This window comes from Monodon monoceros, unplaced genomic scaffold (assembly GCF_005190385.1).
Source record: "Monodon monoceros isolate NGI ecotype Baffin Bay Population unplaced genomic scaffold, NGI_Narwhal_1 Super_Scaffold_16, whole genome shotgun sequence".
Lineage (NCBI taxonomy): Eukaryota > Metazoa > Chordata > Mammalia > Artiodactyla > Monodontidae > Monodon > Monodon monoceros.
In genome coordinates this window covers 29,714,152-29,737,069 of record NW_021703772.1, presented here as the reverse complement: position 1 = coordinate 29,737,069, position 22,918 = coordinate 29,714,152, and the positions used below count along the sequence as shown (strand labels likewise).

The 22,918-nt window shown below is 35.0% G+C and overlaps 1 protein-coding gene across 1 annotated transcript; it reads left to right on the top strand.

Annotated features, from left to right (window-relative positions):
- Positions 1–665: 665 nt before the first annotated feature.
- Positions 666–22,104, top strand: ZDBF2 (zinc finger DBF-type containing 2). Its single transcript, XM_029226016.1, has 4 exons — positions 666–694; positions 2,234–2,338; positions 6,432–6,559; positions 13,011–22,104. The coding sequence occupies exons 2-4, from the start codon at positions 2,279–2,281 to the stop codon at positions 20,131–20,133; spliced, it is 7,311 nt and encodes a 2,436-aa protein (XP_029081849.1). The 5' UTR covers positions 666–694; positions 2,234–2,278; the 3' UTR covers positions 20,134–22,104.
- Positions 22,105–22,918: the final 814 nt, after the last annotated feature.

The following is a 22,918-nucleotide window of genomic DNA, read 5'->3' as shown; positions in this document are numbered from 1 at the left end:
TAATCCCGGGCCCCAAAGAAATGATCTCTTTAAGAATTTTGTTAGTACATGAAAAATGACGTATTATTGGTTCAACTTATATCAGAATCACCTTGGAACATTTTAAATATGTGTAATATGCATGTGCCTGGCTTCCCACCAGGGGATTTTGATTCCATAAGTTTTTGGGGTTTTAGCATGTGAATTTTTCCAAATGCCAACAGGTGCTTTTGGTTTATTGTAGCTCTGTTTCATTGTGGCATGGCACTAGAGATGATGAAATGGCAGGTAATAATGCCATGGGAGTTAAAGTCCATAAGGGTTAAAGATCAAAAAATATTTAAAGTTTTTAAATTTTGTGTGTGTGTGTGTGTGATGTTAGACTCATGCTTTCATTTTGCCTTTTATTCAATGAATGTTTTAATTATATTTTAAATAAAGCACTAAAAAGTTTATTTAATGATTTTCAGAGTTCAGGTTTAAACTCTAGAGTTCTCTCAGCCTGAAAATTGCCACATCTATGAATACAACTTAAACTTTCTTTCATTTTGTTGCTTCAGGTTAATAAGTGACGTAAGTTAATGGAAAAAAGACGAAATTTTAAGTAAATAATTTCTTATATATTCTTTATTTCAGAAGCTGGTTTAATTGATTTATTTTCCCTATAAGTGAGAAGTCAGAAACTATCAAAGTTTCTCATAATAAAAAGTAATGGGTAAGTGAATGTTATGATAGCATTTTGATTTAATGAAGCTTTTCTATTCTTATTGGTTTTAAGGCTGTGGTTTCCATTTTTGAACATTGATTTTAATGAATAAACTTTTTCTGTTGCAGGATAATCTTATCAGAAACACTCATAACATTATAGGATCATTCTCTTTATTTTTTTCGACAGATAAGAGTGTTTAAAATAATTAGAATTAAAACCTTGATGAAATTATCTCTTAAAATCCTATTTTCACTTTCACAAAACAGCAAAAAAACTCATTGTATTTAATTTATTACTTAAGTTTGTTATATTTTGTGTATGTGAATAAATTGTGTGTGTATCATAAGTACTTGGGAAATTTAAAAAATTCTGAATTCTAGGCTCTACTCTCAGATTTACTAAATCAGAATTTTGGGGTATGATTTTTATATTCAGCCTGGTTTGGAAACCAGTATGTAATGATGAAGGATTATAGTTTTGGGGAGGAGGGTAGAAACTTGGAAACTATTCTTTATTTGTAGAGAAATCTTATTGCACTAGTTGGAAAAAAATTCTTCATATTCGTTTGGTTTATGTAATTGTCAGAAGAGAAATGTCTTTTGTTTCAGAGGCTGTATTAGTTGCTATTTTGTTTTTTAGCAACTTTGTTGGATAAATTACTTTAAAATCTGCCTCTGTGGATTAAGCAGAAAATAAATGTAGTATCTTTACTCTCATGCTAGAGAATAAGATGTTATATATGACACTGAGAGCTCACATAATCTGGGATTTTGTGTAGAAACATAATGGGAAAATTAATAAGCTTTGTTAAAGTATAGTAAATATACTATAGTAACAACTTAGAAATAGTAATTTGTCTTTATAAATTGAGTACTGTATTCAATACTGAATCACTTTCTGATAACTCTTAACAACTTAGAAAATCAATAAAAAATGTAGTCATCTAGGCTTCAAATACTGGCAACACACTACTCTTTTAGAAGATGCATAGGTCTCAGAGAAAGACAAATACTGTATGATATCATATATATCCACGTATATGTGGAATCTAAAAAATAAACTAGTGAATATAACAGAAAAGAAACAGACTCATAGATAAAGAGAACAAACTAGTGGTTACCAGCGGGGAGAGGGAAGAGAAGAGGGGCAAGATAAGGGTAGGGAATTAAGAGGTACAAACTGCTATGTATAAAATAGATAAGCTACATGGATACAACACAGGGAATATGGCCAATATTTTATAATAACTATAAATGGAATATACCCTTTAAAAATTGTGAATTGTACTGTGTTGAACACCTGAAACTTACATTGTGCCTCAACTATTCCTCAATTAAAAAAGAAAAGAAGATTCAGAGGTCTCATTTTATTCCAGGCTCATTGATTGGTTCAGTAGCTCATGGTAGCCTTGTCTGTTTTCACAATTATTAGAAATATGAGTGGGTAGGACCCAAGAATGAATTTCTGGTCTCTGATATTATCATAGCTATTTTCCTTATGGTAATAAGGAATTACTGTGCTTTTGCCATTTTTGTTTTTTTCCAGTTTGAGTGTTCAAGGACAGTAGCCATCTGACTTTGGTTATTCAATATGCAGAACAGACAAGGATATTGCAGCTATTGCTGTGTGCCCTATAATAACCTGGAACAGGTGAGAAGATCCTATTACTATGGTTATACCACAGAGGACCTAGTCGTAACTTTCCCTTCTTTTACGTTTAATTAAATTCATTTATTCCTGCATTGAACAGACTATATTGAGAATCTACTAATGGGCAGATACTGTTTAAGTTTCTAGGGATATGGCCATGAACAAAATCAGTTTCCTTTTTTCATGAAGCTTATACTTTAGTGCAGTAAGACAGAAAGTAAGTAGTCATATAAGTTTAGTACATAGTATGTCAGATTGTGATAAATGTTATGAGGAAAATAAAATAGGGAAGAGTGTGCAATTTTAGGTAGAGTGGCCAGGTAAGGTTAAGGAAGTGACATTTGAGTTGAGATTTGAATGAAATGCAGGGGCCAGGCTTGCTTATATCTGGGGGAAGAATTTCTGGGTAGAGGGACAGGAGAGCAAGGATAGAGACCCTGAGGCAGAAGAGTGGTTAGCATGCTAACTAAAAGCCAGGAGGCCGATGTGGCTACAGTGGAGGTCAGGTGGGGGGTGGAAGTTAAGTGACAGGTGAAGAATTCAGAGCATTAGATTTTGTAAGTCATTGTAAGACAAGGTAAGGACTTTGAATTTTATGCTTTGATGCACAAAAGTTTAAATTTTTGCTATAGTTGAATTTGTCTTATCTTCTTTTGTTACTTGTGTTTTTGGTGTCATAAAAATTGCCTAAAAAAAAAATTGCCTAATCCAAGTTCTTGAAGATTGATGCCCTGTCTTTTAAAAATACGGCCACATTAGTGGTTAGAACTTCAACATAAGAATTTGGCGGAGGTGGGAGGGGTGGACGCAGTGCAGTCTATAGCATTTATACGGTTTGAGTTTTGGATGTTAAACCAATTTTTCATTCCTGGGATAAATTCCACTTGGTCATAGTGTATAATTCTTTTTATATGTTGCTGGATTTGGCTTGCTAGTATTTTGTTGCAGATTTTTGCATATATATCCATAAGATGTATTGTCTGTAGCTTTTTTTTTTTTTTTTTTTTGGCTGTGTTGGGTCTTCATTGCTGCGTGCGGGCTTTCTCTAGTTGTGGCGAGCGGGGTCTACTCTTCCTTGCGGTGCACGGGCTTCTCATTGTGGTGGCTTCTCTTGTTGCAGAGCACGGGCTCTAGGTGCTTGGGCTTCAGTAGTTGTGACATGTGGGCTCAGTAGTTGTGGCACACGGGCTCAGTAGCTGTGGTGTGAGGGCTTAGTTCCTTTGCAGCATATGGGATCTTCCTGGACCAGGGATTGAACCTGTGCCACCTGCATTGGCAGGCAGATTCTTAACCACTGTGCCACCAGGGAAGTCCTCATCTGTAGCTTTTTTTCCTTGTGATGTGTTTGTTTTTGGTGTCAGCGTAGTACTGACTTCATAGAATGAGTTGAGTAGTATTCCTTTCTCTTCTTTTTGTTGGAAGAGTTTGTGAAACATCAAGTATGGAGATTTTGAAATAAGTATTCATGGTAATAGTAGCTGCAGCTTTCTGACCAGGATTGTTAACTTAGAAGATTCTCAAGTTTTTCTTCAGCTGTGGAATTGTCTCATAGGTGAAGCAATCATATAATGAAGCTTCTGCTAGTGCTAAACTGTTTGATCTTTGATGATATCTAAGACAAGTTTATAATATATAAAAATTATGCTGTTTAGTAGCATTTGTTTTGTTTAATGATCTAATAGTAAACACTTAAATTCATACTAGGAAGAGTTTTTATTATTGTGATTTCTACATCTCTGCCTTTTTAAAAAAGAAATAATTTTTAGTGCTGGTTATAAACATGAGGAGGCAGATAATAAATCTCAAGTTCTCTTCAATATTTCTCTCATGATTGAGAAATTATATCATCACTTGAATGGAAAATTATTTGTTGATCTTTTGCTAGTGATAAAACATGTTTATGCTTTAACTACAAGTTCTAGTCAATAAGCATTCAGTATAATTTTTTTGCTTAAGGTTTAGAATAATAATTTTTAGACATTTGGATACTCCTGTACTAAACTGACATTTAAAAAGATTCTGTTGATGATAGCTGAGGTAACTTGTACTAACTATAAAAGCTCGAAAAAAACACGCACACACACACATATATATGTATATATATGATTCAAAGCTTTGGTGAACTACTAAGGCAGTGAAGACATATGGGGCCCAGATCTAGCTGAATATTGATCAGAATATTCAACAGAAATAATGGAAGCCAAAGGAAAGAAAACAACTGCCAGCTTAGAATTCTATACTCAGTAAATAAGGTGAAATAAAATATTTTCAGGAAACAAAAATTAAGGGAATTTATCACCAGCAGACACTTACTAAAGGAAGTACTAAAAAGAGTTTTTCAGGTAGAGGGAAAATGATTCCAGTTGGAAGCTCAGAGATACAGGAAGGAACGAAGAGCAATGGAAAGGTATATAGGTGGGCAATGTAAATGAATAATATCTTGTGAAATTAACAACAGTGGCATATAAATTGGAAGGGGAGTAAATTGAGCTAATACCTAAGGACCTTGCATTGTTCAAGAAGAGAGTGGGGACTTCCCTGGTGGTCCAGTGGTTAAGACTTGGCACTTCCAGTGCTTCCAAGGCAGTGGGTGCAGGTTTGATCCCTGGTCAGTAGAACAAAGATCCCACAAGATCCCACATGCCGTGAGGCATGGCCAAATTAAAAAAAGAGAGAGAGAGAGTAAAAGTAACAAGTACTTTTGATCAGTCAGGGTTGCATGTTATAGTCTGTTACCACTAATAGACTAGGAAAAAGTCTATATAAAATATAGATCTTTGTAGTCTATATAAAATTGGAATAATAAAAAGTAGTCCACAAGAAAATAAGAAAGCAGAGAAATAGGGACACTGTGTAGGCAAGAATAGAATAATAAAACATTTAAAAATAAAAACAAGAATTAACTACAAATGTATCAGTAATAAATTAAGTGAAAATAGACGATGCTTGAATTAAACTATATTCAGTATTTTATCAGAGGTCCTAGTCAGGGAAATAAAGAAAGAAAAAGAAAAGAAAATGATAAAGATTAGAGAAGAAGAAATAAAACTGTTAGTATTTGTATACAGTGTGATTGTGCACAAAGAAAATCCTAAAGATATTTAGATGAACTATTAGAATTGATAAGTGATTTTTAAAAACCTTTGGGCCAACATAAAAATAAATTGCCTTCTTAGAGTAAATATATATATGTATAGCAATCACTTTGCTGTACACATAAAACTGACATAACATTGTAAGTTAACTATACTTCAATAAAAAATAGTTAGAAAAAAAGAATAAAAAAATTGTCTTTCTATATATAAACACCACATAGAAGATGAGATTTGAAGAAGATATTTACAACAGCATCAAAAATCATCAACTTTTAAGGAATATGTGTAAAAAATACGTATAAGATTTTTGTACAGAAAACTATAAACATTGAGAGAAATTTAAGAAAAATTTAAAAATTAAATGCACACACATACACAAAAGAAAGTGAAAAGGCAAGCCACAGAGAGGAAGATGATACAGATCTTCCTCAACTTATGATGGGATTATATCCTGATTGTAATTTGAAAATATCTTAGGTTGAAAATGCATTTAACACACCTAACCTATTGAATATCATAGCTTACCTAGCCTACCCTAAAATTACTCAGAACGCTTCATCAGCCTACAATTGGGCAAAATCATTTATGCAAAGCCTATTTTATAATAATTGAGTAGCTCATGTAATTTATTGAATACTGTACAGAAAGTGAGAAACAGAATGGTTTTTTTTTTTTTTTTTGCGGTACGCGGGCCTCCCACTGCTGTGGCCTCTCCCGTTGCGGAGCACAGGCTCCAGACGCGCAGGCTCAGCGGCCATGGCTCACGGGCCCAGGCCGTGGCCCGAACCCGTGTCCCCTGCATCGGCAGGCGTACTCTCAACCACTGCGCCACCAGGGAAGCCCCCTTATGGTTTTTAGATGCATATTTAGAATTGCTTTATAGAAAGGGTATATTAATTTATACTTCTACTAGGTGTATAATGAATTTATATTGTGACATTCTCACTACTAGTGAGTATTACCCATTTAAAAATATTCATTTTCTTTTTACTTTATAGCATATATCCAGTGATCAGCACAGATACTTGACCACACAGAGTAGACAATGGATGGCTACCACTAGTTTGATGGATCGTTTCTTGCAGGATGTTCTGAGGCACCACCCATATCGTTATCAAGAAAGCAGGTAAAGTAACTGAGTGGAATAATATTAGCACAGAGTTAGTTATATGTTACAGTAAGTGTTTGTGTTAATTGTTCTAATACTTCCTAAAGTGAACCTTTGAATCAAGGAATATAACGTGAAATTTTATCTAGTAACTTACCTTTGCAATTATTTAAAAATTTTTCCTAGCTTAGGTAAGAAATTTCACTCTAAAAGTTATGGACTACACTGTGCTTTTTCTAAAGAAAAGTCTTAGGCCAATAAATAATTATATATCATTAAGGTGTTTTGTAAGGATGTCACAGGATTAAACACGGTAAAAAGGTGGGAGCAAACATAACTTTTACGAGATTAGTAACCAGAAAGTTGGTGACAGTAGCCAAGTAAGGGTGGTTAAGGTAAAAACTAAGTTAACTCCACATTAATGGAACTATTTGCTATTTTGTCAAATAGAATTAGCTCTTTTTATAATTTGTCAGTATCTTGATAGCTTACTCTTGTATTAATTTATTTTGGTTTTAGTAAAAATAAATATTTTGATAACATTTAAAAAAGTTAATGTCCTATGTTAAAGAAGAACTTTGGTAAAAAATCAGATTATGTACTCTGGTGAGTTTGCAACTACAGCTATACAAGATAAGGCAAAATAGATCATTAGCACATCTGTGCAGAATTAGTTGAGTTCAGCACTAGCAGCAGAAAAAAGGATAAACTTCTTGAACACTTTGCAAGTCACCAACCTAGAACTTAGTAAATGGCGAAAAAGTTTTAATGGGAAAAAGTCAGGAAAAAAATATTTGGTTTTCATAGAGAATGAACTTGAGGACATGGGGAGGGAGAAGGGGAAGCTGGGACAAAATGAGAGAGTAGCATGGACATATGTACACTACCAAATGTAAAATAGATAGCTAGTGGGAAGCAGCCACATAGCACAGGGAGATCAGCTCGGTGCTTTGTGACCACCTAGAGGGGTGGGATAGGGAGGGTGAGAGGGAGACACAAGAGGGAGGGGATATGGGGATATATGTATACATATAGCTGATTCACTTTGTTATACAGCAGAAACTAACACAACACTGTAAAGCAATTATACTCCAATAAAGATGTTAAAAAAAATTATGTGGTTTCTTAGCTGGTGGAAAGATGGAATTAGCCTATCTTGGGGTCAGTATAAATTACCAGTTTATAGTGTATATAAACAATGCTTCAACAAACATATTTGTACATGCAACTTTTTCTGTGGAGTAGATTCCTAGAATTTGAACTTTGGGGCTAAAGTTTATGGACATTAAAAATATTTTTTATTTTTTAACTTTTCATTTTGGAATAATTACAGGCTTACAAAAATTTAGCTGCAAAACTGGTACAAGGAATTCTTGTGTAACTTTTACCTAGCTTCCCCAAATGTTAAATCTAAAATAACCACAGTACAGTGATCAAATCCATGAAATTACATTGATACCATACTATTTACAGACCTGATTCAGATTTTGTCAGTAGTGTTACTAATGTCCTTTTTTTGGACCAAGATTCCATCCAGGACCACACAGTGCATTGAGTTGTCACAATTCCTTACTTTCCCTTAATCTCGAGTAGTTCCTCAGTCTGTCTTTGATTTCAAGACCTTGATACTTTTTAAAAGAGTACTGGCCAGTTATTTTGTAGGATATTCCTAAATTTGGGTATGCCTGATGTCTTTTCATTTTGTTGATGGTCTCCTTTACTGTGCAAAAGCTTTTAAGTTTAATTAGGTCCCATTTGTTAATTTTTGCTTTTGCTTCTATTGCTCTAGGAGATGGATCCAAAAAAATATTGCTGCGGTTTATGTCAAAGAGTGTTCTGCCTATGTTTTCCTCTAGGAGTTTTATATTATCTGGTCTTACATTTAGGTTTTTAATCTATTTTGAGTTTATGTTTGTATATGGTGTTAGAGAATGTTCTAAGTTCATTCTTTTACATGTAGCTGTTCAGTTTTCCCAGCACCACTTATTGAAGAGACTATCTTTTCTCCATTGTATATTCTTTCCTCCTTTGTCATAGATTAATTGACCATTAATGCATGGGTTTATTTCTTTTTATTTATTTATTTATTTGGCTGTGACAGGTTGTAGTTGCAGCATGCGGGATCTTTCGTTGCAGTGCGTGGGCTTCTCTCTTGTTGTGGCACATGGGCTCCAGAGCACACGGGCTCAGTAGTTGTGGTGTGCAGGCTTAGTTGCCCTGTGGCATGTGGGATCTTAGTTCCCCAACCAGGGATCAAACCCACGTCCCTTTCATTGGAAGGCCAGTTCTTAACCACTGGACCACCAGGGAAGTCTGCGTGGGTTTATTTCTGAGCCCTCTGTCCTGTTCCATTCATCTATGTTTCTGTTTTTGTGCCAGTACCATCCTGCTTTGATTACTGTAGCTTGGCAGTATAGTCTGAAGTCAGGGAGTGTGATTCCTCTAGCTCTGTTCTTCTTTCTCAAGATTGTTTTGGCTATTCAGGGTCTTTTGTGTTTCCATACAACTTGTAAAATTATTTGTTCTGGTTCTGTGAAGAATGCCATTGGTATTTAGATAGGGATTGCAGTTAATCTGTAGATTGTCTTGGGTAGTATGGTCATTTTAACAATATTGATTCTGCCAGGAACATAGTGTATCTTTCCATCTGTTTGTGCCATCTTCAGTTTCTTTCATCAGTGTCTTATAGTTTTCTGAGTACGGATCTTTTGCCTCCTTAGGTAGATGTATTCTTCGGTGTTTCATTCTTTTTGATGTGATAGTAAATGGGATTGTTTCCTTAATTTCTCTTTCTGGTAGTTCATTGTTAGTGTATAGAAATGCAACAGATTTCTGTATATTAAGTTTCTATCCTGCAACTTTATCAAATTCTTTGATGAGCTCTCGTAGTTTTTTTTGGTGGCATCTTTAGTGTTTTCTATGTATAGTATGTCATCTGCAAACAGTGACAGTTTTACTTCTTCCTTTCCATTTTGGATTTCTTTTATTTCTTTTTCTTCTCTTGTTGCTGTGGCCAAGACTTCTAAAACTATGTTGAATAAAAATGGTGAGAGTGGGCATTCTCGTCTTGTTCCTGATCTTGGAGGAAATGCTTTCAACTTTTCCCTGTTAAGCATGTTGTTAGCTTTGGTTTGTCACATATAGCCTTTATTAAGTTGGGGTATGTTCCCTTTATGCCCACTTTCTGGAGAGATTTTATCATAAATGGATGTTGAATTTTGTCAAAAGCTTTTTCTGCATCTATTGAGATGATCATATGGTTTTTATTCTTCAATTTGTTAATATGGTGTATCACATTGATTGATTTGAGTATATTGAAGAATCCTTGCAGCTCTGGGATAAATCCCACTTGTTCGTGGTGTATGATCATTTTAATGTGTTGCTGGATTCTGTTTGCTGGTATTTTGTTGAGGATTTTTGCATCTATATTCATCAGTGATATTGGTCTGTAACTTTCTTTTTTTGTAGTATCTTTGTCTGGTTTTGGTATCAGGGTGATGGTGGCCTCATAGATTGATTCAGAAGTTTTCCATCCTAACCTTACACCTAAAGGAACTAGAGAAAGAAGAACAAACAAAACCCAAAGTTAGTAGAAGGAAAGAAATGATACAGATCAGAGCAGAAATAAATGAAATAGGGACTTCCCTATACAATATATATTGTATATACATATATATACAATTTATGCAATAAATTATATATAAATTGGTATAGTCTTCCAGGAAATGTCTATCAAGAATTAAAATTTTCTTCTCTAAATGTCTGGTAGAATTCACCTGTGAAGCTGTCTGGTCCTGGCCTTTTGTCTGTTGAGAGTTTTTAAATTACTGATTCAGGGCTTCCCTGGTGGCGCAGTGGTTAAGAATCCGCCTGCCAGTGCAGGGGACATGGATTTGATCCCTGGTCTGGGAAGATCCCATGTGCCGTAGAGCAACTAAACCCATGTGCCACAACTACTGAGCCTGAGCTCTAGAGCCCACGAGCCACAACTGCAGAGCCCACACACCACAACTATTGAAGCCCCCCACCATAGAGCCTGCGTGCTGCATCTACTGAGCCCATGCACTGCAATTACTGAAGCCCACATGCTGTAGGGCCCGCGTGCCACAACTACTGAGCCCACGTGCTGCAACTACTGAAGCCTGCGCGCCTAGAGCCTGTGCTCTGCAACAAGAGAAGCCACCGCAATGAGAAGCCTGCACACTACAATGAAGAGTAACCCCCACTTGCAGCAACTAGAGAAAGCCCATGCGCAGCAGCAAAGACCCAATGCAGCCAAAAAAAAATTAAGAAAATGATATAATAAAAAAAATGAAATAGAGACTTAGAAAAATAAGAAAAGATCAATGAAACTAAAAGCTGGTTCTTTGAAAGGTAAACGAAATTGATAAGCCTTTAGCCAGCCTCATCAAGAAAAAAAGGGAAAGGGCCCAAATCAATAAAATCAGAAATGAAAAAGGAGAAGTTACAACAAACACCACAGAAATACAAAGGATCATAAGAGACTACTGTGAATAGCTATATGCCAATAAAATGGACAACCTAGAAGAAATGGTCAAATTCTAGAAATGTATCAATACAATCTCCCAAGACTAAACCAGGAAGAAATAGAAAATATGAACAGACAAAATACCAGTAATGAAATTGAATCAGTAATTTTTTTTTTTTTTTTTTGCGGTACGTGGGCCTCTCACTGTTGTGGCCTCTCCCATTGCGGAGCACAAGCTCCGGACGCCCAGGCTCAGCAGCCATGGCTCACGGGCCCAGCTGCTCCGCGGCATGCGGGATCCTCCCGGACCAGGGCACAAACCCGTGTCCCCTGCATCGGCAGGCGGACTCTCAACCACTGCGCCACCAGGGAAGCCCTGAATCAGTAATTTAAAAACTCTCAACAGACAAAAGGCCAGGACCAGACAGCTTCACAGGTGAATTCTACCAGACATTTAGAGAAGAAAATTTTAATTCTTGATAGACATTTCCTGGAAGACTATACCAATTTATATATAATTTATTGCATAAATTGTATATATATGTATATACACCGGTAGTATATGACAGTGCTCATTTCCTGTCACTCTTGCCAACATTGCGATTATCAACCTCTTTCTTTCTCCCTAAAATAATAGGCCAAAAAGTGTCTCTTAATTAACCTTTATTTATTTATGAGTAAAGTAGAATTTCTCTTGCTATATAGTTATTAGAAATATATTTATCCTATGGATTGTTTTTTCATATACTTTGCTTATTTTTCCATTGAATTGTTTGTATATTTTGGGTTTGTATGCAATATTTATGAATAATAGTTCTTTGTATTTTAAATGTTATTTGTATTTTAAATATCAGAATCTGTCATGTGTTTATCAACTCTGTTATCATGTGTTTATCAACTATATGTTATTTTTTACCATATAGAAAGAAACATTTTGACACAATCTAAGGATTTTTCTTTATGGCTTCTTTCATGTCTTTTTCTTAATTCCATTTTTCTCTTCTTTTAAATATTTTTAATCTTCTTGGAATTTATTTTTATAAGTGGTATATAGCAGTACTTATTTTTTAAATATACTAATTATCTCCACTGATATAAAACATCACCTGTAACATAAAATTCCTGTATTTGTGTGTGTGTATCTACATCTACTTCTATATCTATATATTGGATTTTGAATACCATTTTCTTTCATTGAATGGTTTTAATCCCATGCCAGTACCACATTACTTATGTTTATAAGCTTTCTGAATTATATAGTTCATCTTTAAAAAATTTCATCTCTCTTTCCCCCCTTGTCTAGACATTGTTGGTTTTTCTATTATTTTAGACTTCTTGAAAATCAGCTCTTGCTTTACTTTTGTTTCCTATTTATTGGTCTTTTTCTTAATTTATATCTTCAAGTTTCCTGAGGTAGGGGGATTTGGTTATTTTTCTGTCTTTTTGAATTAGATGCTCATTTAGTTAATTTCTGTTTACTAATTCTTATTTTAATGGGAAATTTAAAAGTGTGAAGTTTTCATTTTGATCATCTCATAGATTTAATATATAGTTATTTATTTTGTTTGTAGATAGTTTAAAAAGTTTTCCTTTTTAGCATAAGAGTTATATAAAAGAGTGGTTTTAAACCTTTAATGGTTACATTTTTGGAGGCCTTTTTTTGTTGTAAAATTAGTTTAAAATGAGTAGAAATACGGATTGTGATTTAGTTGTTAATTTTATTTATTTATTTAGTTGTTAATTTTAAACCCACATGAATACAGATGAAAATTTTTTGGGATTTCCAACTTGTTTGATTTTATGATTCTGCCTTCCTTTCTTTTCTTAGCCAAATATTACAAAATTAATTTTAATTTGAGACTCTGTCTTCTAGGAATCTTGCCCAGGGTAGGAAGAAAATAACATTTATTATGCATTTAATAAAAATCTTAAACAGATGTTAGAGTATTTTTATGGATTTTTTTCCCCCTTGCTTTTTAGATCATTGCAAAATGAGAGACTTCATATGACTACTGTGTCACCTTCTGGAGTGGTTCCGAATGACGATTTTGTTCCTGAAATAATGACTGAGGATGCTACTGGAGTCAGAGAAGAGATGTCTTCCAAGGCTTCTGAACCTGTTGAAGAGCTGTATTCTAAACCTAGTAAATCTCAGGAATATATACAGAGTGTTTCAATTCGGCCATCGGTTATTCAAAAACTGGAGAAAGGACAGCAGCAGCCCTTGGAGTTCATTCATAAAATTGGGAGCCATATGAAAGAATTTAACCCAGTTGGTATTGGTCATGCTACAAATAATAGACAAAACGTAATATATTCATCAGTGGTTTCTAATGCTCCTGTTAGTTGTTTACCTGAAAGCTCTCATGAAAGACCAGTTACAACTAATGCTACTACTGGGTTACCACTAGGATCCCATTTGGATTCAGTTAACAAATGTGACCCAAACAAAGTTGACAAATACTTTAAACAGCTAGACAGGGGCTCTAGAAACCCTATGCTATCATCCCATCCAGAAACTTCTTCAATAACTTATCAGAAACCTAAAGAATCAAACAGGAAATCTTTATGTATAAATTCAGATAAATTGGTTATACAGGAAGATGTGAAATCTCAGGGTAAAACTTTGTCAACTGGCTCTAAAGTCCATGAATTTGTGGGTGCTGAAGGCTTCTTAAAATTGAAATCTCTTTCCAGATTTACAGTAAACCCAACAGTCAACCTGAATAAAACTGACATGCCTTCTAATAAAGGAATCTTTGAAGATGGCATTCCAAAGCATTATGAGAAATTCTTTCCTAATATGGATCATACCCAAGAAGGAAAGCATTTGGTCTTTAACAAGTCAGCCTTCTTGGAACAGAAGATCTCAGTGAGTTCTGAAATGAAGTTTGCTGGTGGCTATCTTCAGTCAGCATCTGATCACCATGAAGAGGCTGTGCCAGACCTTTGGAAGGAGGAGCAAATTGACCAAGAAGATAAGAACTGTGAATCAAGAGGTTCTGAAATGAGTTCTGATGGCAGTTCCTCTTTTTATTCACTGACGGACCAATCTAAAGTGACTGCCAAAGAAATAAACCTCTTAAAGGAAGTACATGCTGACTTGCAGTATAAGAACAATAAATCTTGTGTTTCTGAAATAAGCTCTGATTATGATGGCTCCCTTCAGTTGACTTCCAACCAAACTCAAGTAATTGTTAAAGACGTAAGTGTTCAGAAGGCAATGCATATTAGGCTGGTTGATGAAAGCTATGAATCTAGTGATTCTGAGATGAATTTTCATGGTGATGCCTCACTTCAGTCAACTGATAACTACCCCCAACAGCGTGAAAAAGAAGTAAACCTTCCCAAGGGGGCACACGTTGGCTTGGTTGATATGAACTATGGATCTGGTAGCTCTGAAATAAGTGCTGATTCTGTTTTCTCACGTCAGTCAGTGGTTGACCAATTCCCAGTGGCTGTCACAGAAACAAAACTCTGGAAGAAGGTTCACATTAGCTTGGTTGATAAGAACTATGGATCGAGTTGTTCTGAAACAAGTTTCGACTGTGATGTTTCTCTTCAGTCAGTAGTTGACCATCCTCAACTGGCTGTCAGAGAAAGAAACCTGGAGCATAGGCTTGTGTATCTGAAAGATAAGGATCGTAAGCCTAGTAGTGCTAAAGCACATCTTGATTGTGATGTCTCTCTTCAGACCATGACTGATGAACCTCAGAGGGCTGTTGAAGAAATCTATCTTCTGAAAGAGAAGAATGACATTGTGGATATGAACTGTGGGTCTCATGGTCCTGAGATGAATTTTCATCTGATGAAAACAGATGCTAAGTTAGTGCCTGACCAATCCCAAGTGGCAGGTAAAGAAGTAAACGCTCAGGAAGTAGCTCTTGACCTGGAGAATAAGAGTGTTAAATCTAGCATTTCTGATCTAAGTTTTGATTCTCATGCTTCTCTTTATCGATCAGCTAATGATCAACCTCAGGGGGATTGTGGTGAAATAAATCTGAAAGCGTTAAGTGTTGATATGGAAGTTAAGAGCTATGGGTGCTCCAGTTCTGAGTTGAGTTTTGATTCCGATCCTCCTCTTATGTCAGTTACTGAGTATACTGAGCTGGATGTTGAAGAAATAAGAAAGAAGCACGTTAACCTGGAAGATGAGAGCTTTGAGTCAATTAGCTCCAAAATAACTTTTGATTCTGATATTCCTCTTCACTCAGTAGTTGACCAATCTCAAGTAGCCATTTATGAGGAGGAGTCTATTGATCTGGGAAATAAGAGTAATGAATCTTGTGTTTCTGAAATAACTTTTGATTCTGATATACCTCTTCATTCAGGGATTTATCAACCTGAAGTAGCTGCTAAAGAAACATTCATTCAGAAAGAAGAGTATATACACTTAGGAGGGAAGGATGATGAACCCACCGGTTCTGAAATAAGTTTGGATTCTTATATCCCTTTTCAGTCAGTGGTTAACCATCCAGAAGAAGCTGTTAAAAAGCTAAATCCTCAAAAAGAAGAGTGGGCACCCTTAGAAAATAAGGAAAATGAACCTTGTGGTTCTGAATTAAGTTTTGATTATGATGTTTTTCGTTCAGTGACTGGATGTTCTGAAGATCCCATTAAAGAAAGAAACCTTCTGAAAGAGGAGATTATACACTTAGAAAGTAAGGGTAATGTACCTGTTGTTTCTGAAAGCAGTATGAAGTCTGATATTTCTTTTCATTTAGTGACTGATCATCCTGGCATAGCTATTAAAGAAGTAAACCAAAAAGAAGAATATGTAAATTTAGCAGATAAAGGTAATGAGTTAAGTGTTTTTGAAACAAGTTTGGATTCCAATATCCCTCTTCAGTCAGTGATTCACAAACCTGAAGTGGTTGTTAAAGAACTATGGCTTCAAAAAGAAAAGCATGCTAAGTTAAAAGGTAAAAGTGCTAAATTTAGTGGTTCTGAAATAAATTTAGATTCTGATTATTCAATGACTGAAACTCAAATAGCTGTTAAAGAAATAGATGTTCAGAAAGAAAAACGTGTTGTTCTAGAGATCAGGAGTGATAAATATAGTGGTTCTGAAATAACTTTGGACTCTGATGTCCCTCTTCAGTCAATGAATGAAAAACCTCAAATAACCATTTTAAAGGAGGACCATGTTGACCCAGAAGATGAAAGTACTGTACCTAGAGGTTTTGAAAAAAATTTGGGTACTGATACCCCTCTTCATTCAGTCATTGACCAACCTCGACTAGCCCTTTTGAAGGAAAAACATGTGGATCTGGAAGATACAAACAATGAATCTAGTGATGGTAAAATAGCTTTTCATTCTGATGACCCTCTTCAGCCATTGACTGAACAATTTCAGGAAGTGGTTGAAAAAACAAACCTGTGGAAAGAAGAGGATATGGGCCAGAAGAATAAGGTTGATGAACCTAATGCTTCTAAATTAATACATAATTCTGATGTTCCTCTTTTGTCTGTGTCTGATCAACCTGAAGTAGCTGTTAAACGAATAAACATCAAGAACGAAGGTCATGTGTACTTGGAAGATAAGAACAGCCAATATAGTAGTTCTGAAATGAGTCTGAATTCTGATCTCTTGGTTCAGTCAGTAGTTGATCATGCTCAGATAACTATTTTGGAGCAGGAGCATACTGAGCTAGAGGATAAGCACAATCAATCTTGTGGCTCTGAAATAAGTTTTGATTCTGTTGATCCCCTTCAGTCAGTGGCCAACCAGCTTAGAGAAACTGTTAAAGAAGTAAGCCTTTGGAAGGATGAAGTTAACATGGAAGATAAGAGAGATGAATCTAAGTGTTTTGAAATTGTGTATGATTCTGATGTCCTTTTTCAGTCAGTGGCTGGCCAAACTAAAGTTGTTAAGGAGATCAACCTTTGGGAGGAGGATGTTGACTTGGAAGATAAGGTGGTCAAACCTAGTGATTCAAAAATAAATTTTGTTTCTGATGAACCTCTTCAGTCTGTGGCTAATGAAATTCAAGAGGCTATTCCAGAAATAAATCTTCTGAGGGAGGGACATGTTTGTCTGTGTACTAAGAGCTATGAACCCAATGATTCCGAAGTCATTTATGTTTCAAATGCCCATCTCCAATCAGTGGTTGAGCAACCACACATATTGGAAGAGCAGAAAGCCAGTTTGGAAGATAAGAGCAATGATCCTTGTGGTCCTGAAATAAGTTTTGTTTCTGATGATCCCCTTCAGTTAGTGACTAGACCGCTTCAAAAAGCTGTTGAAGAAATAGGTCTTTGGGAGGAAGGCCATGTTTACCTGGAAAATAAGAGATATAAACTAGGTGATTTTGAAGTAAGTTATGATTCTGATGTTGACTTCATAGCTGGGCATTCTCCTGTGGCTGTCAAAGAAATAAACTTGCAAGAGAAGGATCATGACCTTCATAAGAACTGTGAATTTAGTGTTTCTGAAATAAAATGTGATTCTGGTGTTCATCTTCAGTTAGAAGTTGACCAACCTCAAGTGGTTTGCAAAGAAGTAAACTTTCAGATGGAAAAGCATCTTGGCATGGAAGAAAGAGTCAGTGAACCTAGTGATTCTGAAATAATGTGTGATTCTGATGTTCCTCTTCAAATAGTGATAAACGAACTTCAAGTGTCAGACAAAGAAGCAGATCTTCAGAAGATGCTATTTGTGGACCTGATGACCAGTGATAACGATTGTGAAATGATTTCAGATTCTGATGTCCATTTTCAGCCAGTGATTGACTCACCTCAGATGACTGTCAATGAAATCAGCTGTATAAATGAAGAAAGTTTTGTTCCAGAAGATGAGAACTGTGACTCTTCTGATTCTGAACTAGGATATCCTCAATCAGTGACAAACCATTCCAAAAAGACCTTTAAAGTAGTAAACCAGAAGCAAGACTATATTATTCTGGAAGAGACAAGCTGTGAGCCTTATATTTCTGAACTAAATTTTCAAATTGATGCCTCTCATCAGTCCATGACTTCCCAGTCACAAGAGCCTAGGAAAAAAAAGGCCAAATATATTGACCCCAAAGATAAGAGCTGTCAATCTAATCATCCTAAAAGAAATTTTGAACGGGAGGAGACTTCTCAGCCAGTGACTCAGCAACGCCAGAAGGCTAACAAAGGAGTCAACCTTTGGAAAGATGTCGAAAATATTGGCCTAAAAGATAAGAATTGTGAATCTAGTGTTTCTGCAGTGGATTGTAATGAGTCTCCTGAGTTGGTGATTCATCAAATGCCTGATAAAGAAAACCTTTTGAAGTTAAAACATACCGATCTAAAAAGTATGAGCTGTGAACCTTGTGGTTCTGGGATGAATTTTCAATGTGATCCCTCTCTTCAGTCTGACAATGACCAGCCTCAAGAAGCTGTTAATAAAATAGACCTATTCGAGAAGATGTCTTTTGACCTGAAAGAAACAAACCATAATTCCCATTCAGGCTCTGTTCCCATGGTTGATTCTATACGGAACCTGGAAAAAGCAAAGGAAGTCACAGAAGATGATCCTGATGAACCAGTTCTTGAAGGCTTGCCTCATGTCCCTCCTTCATTTGTGGGGAAAACATGGTCTCAGATAATGAGAGAAGGTGATGTGAAAATTAATGCTCTCGTGAAGGAATTTAAGAAAGGTCGTTTCCACTGTTACTTTGATGATGACTGTGAGACCAGGAAAATTAAAAAAAAAAAATCGAATGAAGGAAAAAAGGTTACCTGGAGTGACCTCAATCAGGACACTACATCAATTCAAGTTCTTTCGGATTGTGATGATAATGCAGGTGGTATTTCAGATATTGATGACTTTTCAGTGGCCTTAGATAAACCTAGCCATTATCCTTCAGCAAAGAAGCATTTTGAACAAACATGCCGAGTGGCTTCTCCATGCCAGGCTATAAAAGTCAGCCATGGAACTCAAACCAATCTTGCAAGTCACCCAGGGACAAAAAGAAGAATAACTGGACAAGAGAAAGACTCTCCAGTAAGGAAGCGTTTACTTTTACAGAATGACAGAAAAACAAGAAAGAAAGTAAAAATTGGAAAAGTTGAATTTCCTGAGTCCTGTATTACAGTTTTGAAGCCTTTGCAACCAAATGCCTTAATTTATGTTCTTTCTTCAAATATTAAGCTGAAGAAAGGTGAATCCAACAACTTCTCTAAACGGAGGCATGGTAGTAGAAATAATTGGGATCTTAGCATACAGTACAAATTTAACCAGAGTTCCTTTAATTGTTATGACCCATTGAATAAACAGATTGTAATTGATCCTTCTTTGAACATAGAAGTACCAGGGCCTGACAAGAATAACTGTGTGGAAATTCATTTTAGCCACCTAAATTCTAATGCAGGAGATGATGATACTTATGTACAAAGCTCTGCTTCAGCACCTTTTATGACAGTGTCAGTAGGACGTGAATTAATGGCACATCAGGAGGCCAGTGAACCTGTGTTTCTGGAAAAATCCAAGATTTTGAATTCTAGTGAGGTTTCAAAAGAAAGTAATTTCCAGTCAACTCTTTTAAATCATGATGTTGCCAAAATTTCTCTGAAATCAATTAGAAATAAGTTTTTGGAAAGTAAAAGGAAAATTCAGAGAAGGAAGGTGACAACTAATAATAAGCCAGGTTTTCCCAAAGAAGATTGTAGACCAGTTATTCCCCGGCAAAAAACCAGAATTGCTTCAGAAAAACGGTCCATTTGGATTCAGACCAAACTAAGTGATATAATTAAAAAGTATATTCCAAAATACTCTGTGTTTTTGCGTCACAAATATTGGTCCAGGAGCACTTTCGTTAGGATGCATCTTAAGAAGAAAAAATCTGATGTCAGTAGGTTAAAGAAGGCAAAGAGACCAGCTAAAATTCTTTCAAATGCCTCGATTCCATCAGCTGGAGCTGAAGAGCAGTCAAGAGCTATAGCAAGCTCTTCTCCCAAGCAACCTGTGCGGGGCTCTTCTGTCGTTGCAGGAAGTAAGAAGAATGGTAATAAAAAACGCCCTAGAAGACAACAGAGAAAACCTTCTAGACCTGTTAGAACATATGCTTTGAGAAGTTTGTATTCTGGTGTACCATATTCTGATAGAATGAGGACACGGCTCTCTAACAAATTGTGAGGTAATGAGGTAAACTAGAGGTGTTTCTATTAAGGGCTAGTTGAGGATTCAGTACTTCAATTGAAAATATATTTGGTACCTAGTGTACATAGCTTTCCTAACTTTGGTGAAAAAAATGCACCTTCAACTATTTTGCTATAGACTTATTTTTCAGAACTTTTATATTAATTTAAAGTTAGTGTTTAGGGTCCTTTTTTTTTCAAATTAAAAAACTTCCTTTGTCCATTTGCTGTGGAAGAGCTTCATCTTAATTTATATCACATAATTTAGCACAGTATATGCAACTTTCTCCCTCAAATCATGTCCCTCTTATTTATTTTTTATGATTGTGTCTCTCATGTCAGCAGGTTATATTATTGCAAAAATGGATGTGGCAAACATAAAATGCTTTTACTTTTTAAAAATTGGAACAAATGAATATGTAGTTATTTTCTGTGTGTTTTAGAGTGGCATTGTCAATATCATATCCTAACTGGATAATTAAAAAGAAGAAACTCTAATAGATTATCTCAGCTTTTGAGTGGGATTAACCTAAATAATCACACACAAAATATAATTTATCTTTCTTTTAAAAGCATTCCAGAGAATGAGATTTCATAAACTTTAATCCAGTTTAAAAAACTGCCTGGTGATTTTACATACATAACACAAACTCTTCCTTCTTCATTTAAACTGAATCTGCAGGTATCTAACTTTCCTCATTTGGACACATGCGTACATGCAATCTCTGCAGGTTTTTCTTTAGCATTATTAGACCTTAAGGGGAAAATGATCTTGCCAGTGTGATTATGCTTTTCTACCACCTTTTTTCCCCTCCACCTGAAGGGTTGGTGGTTTAATGTGAGAATCCAGTTATCTTATGGCCTTATCTCTTAAAAATATTTTAGATGTTTCCATATCCTTTTTAATAGCTTGAACTGAAATGACTGGTTTGGTAATTTGGGCAGATCATTAATTGTTGTTATTAATAAGTTATAATCTTAATAATTCAAAAGATCTAATAAAAACTGATAACTTAAGTGGTGGCCCATTTTGCAAGTGAAAAACTGAATTTGTGCATTGGTTTGGCTTTACTTCAATTTGCTAACTGATTTTGGTAGTTCACATAAAAATGTCAAGATATGCAGTTTAGGTCTGAGGTACTCAGAAAATCTTTAGATCCTTTATTCAGGGATACTGGTTGAGCTGGTACAGATAATTATCCTGTTAAGCCAAGGATCCTGGATCCTTTTCTATCACTGATGTTAAAGGGAAACATGAATTTCAGCTACTACATTGTATAAACCATATTTTATTGAAACTAGATCAGTGTACCATGATTTCAGAGATAAAAATTTGTTATCTTAGAATTAAGTATAGTGTAACAGTTGGTTTCTAAATGTAGTTTTATTTCAGGGGCCATTATTGAACCTGTGGGTATGTTATGGTGTAATGTTGTAATTTCTGTACTTGTAAATTTAAAACAGTAATGATATTGAAAAAAATGGACAAATGTTTATATTTTTAGTTCCAAAGCAACTTCAACTTTGCCTCATATACAAATATTTTAATTTTCTTTCTTAAAATATCTGTAAACCACTAGTTTAATCCTCCAATCTGAATTTAGAAAGAAAACTGTCCTACTGATTAGGAAGTAAACAAGCAGCTAATTCATAAAAATATTCTATTTGTGGGTATTGTTTTTTTTTTCCTTGTGAAGTAGACACGTAATTCCCTTGAGTATTGTTGGTAGGCATTCTGCCATCTTTTAGTGTCAGTTTAAAAGCAAGAGATCATACGGAAAAAACGTACCATGTAATTATGATGTATCATATCTATTGTGATTACATCGTGCACAGAGAATAGTTCTTATAATTCAAGTGATAAAAACTTGAAAAAAAATACCACCTTTTTCACATTGGAAACTTCCAAGTACCATTTTTTTTTTAGAGGAAAAGGTTTATATCTGAATTATATTAAAGTATAAAATAGTCCTGATGATTTTTTTTAAACATTTTGGAAATGTTTACTAAGTTCCTATAATCATTATTATTTTAGACAGGCTTGAAAACTTGAAATTGTAAAAGTTATAATTGAAATTAAATAAATAGTGAATAACTTTCAGAATTTGGTAGGATACAAGAGTGCCCCTTTGTCAAAATTTGTTTTGGCTTAATTTGCATATTAGGTAAAAATTGGATGTTTTTTGTGTATTCAAGTATGCATTAAATTCTTTCAATAGTAAAAAATCAAATTATAACCATAGTGAATATTTTTATTAATCTTGTCCTTGTTCAGTATCTTGCATAGATGTTTACTATAATTGTTCCAAATTGTGCAGTATGTAGACAACGTTGTGTGAAGTGTGTTTTGGATTTGTGCATTTAACTTTTTTGTGTAACTAGGGCTCTGAGTGACAGGTTTTTTTGCTAAAGAGAAACTATATTTAAATATTCAAATAATTATATATTTCCATGTAAAACTAATGTGAAGAGTAATGTATTTTTTATAATGCAATTTAAAGAGTAAGTTTGTTTTCAAAGTTATCAAGATAAAATTGATCAAAGAATTGAAATTTGCCTCTACTTTCTCTTCATGTTAGGAACTTTATCTGGGAATACTTAAGGAATCATAGATTAATGAAAACAGAAGTTCATTTTATAAATGGTCCTAGAGATAATAAATAGGGAAATATAAATGTTGATGCTGGTGAGAAAATAGTTTAACCAAAGATATGCAGGTTATGTTCAATGAAGTAGTTATTTCAAAGGATTAAAATTAAACAACTGTTTCTTTGGTGAAGTGG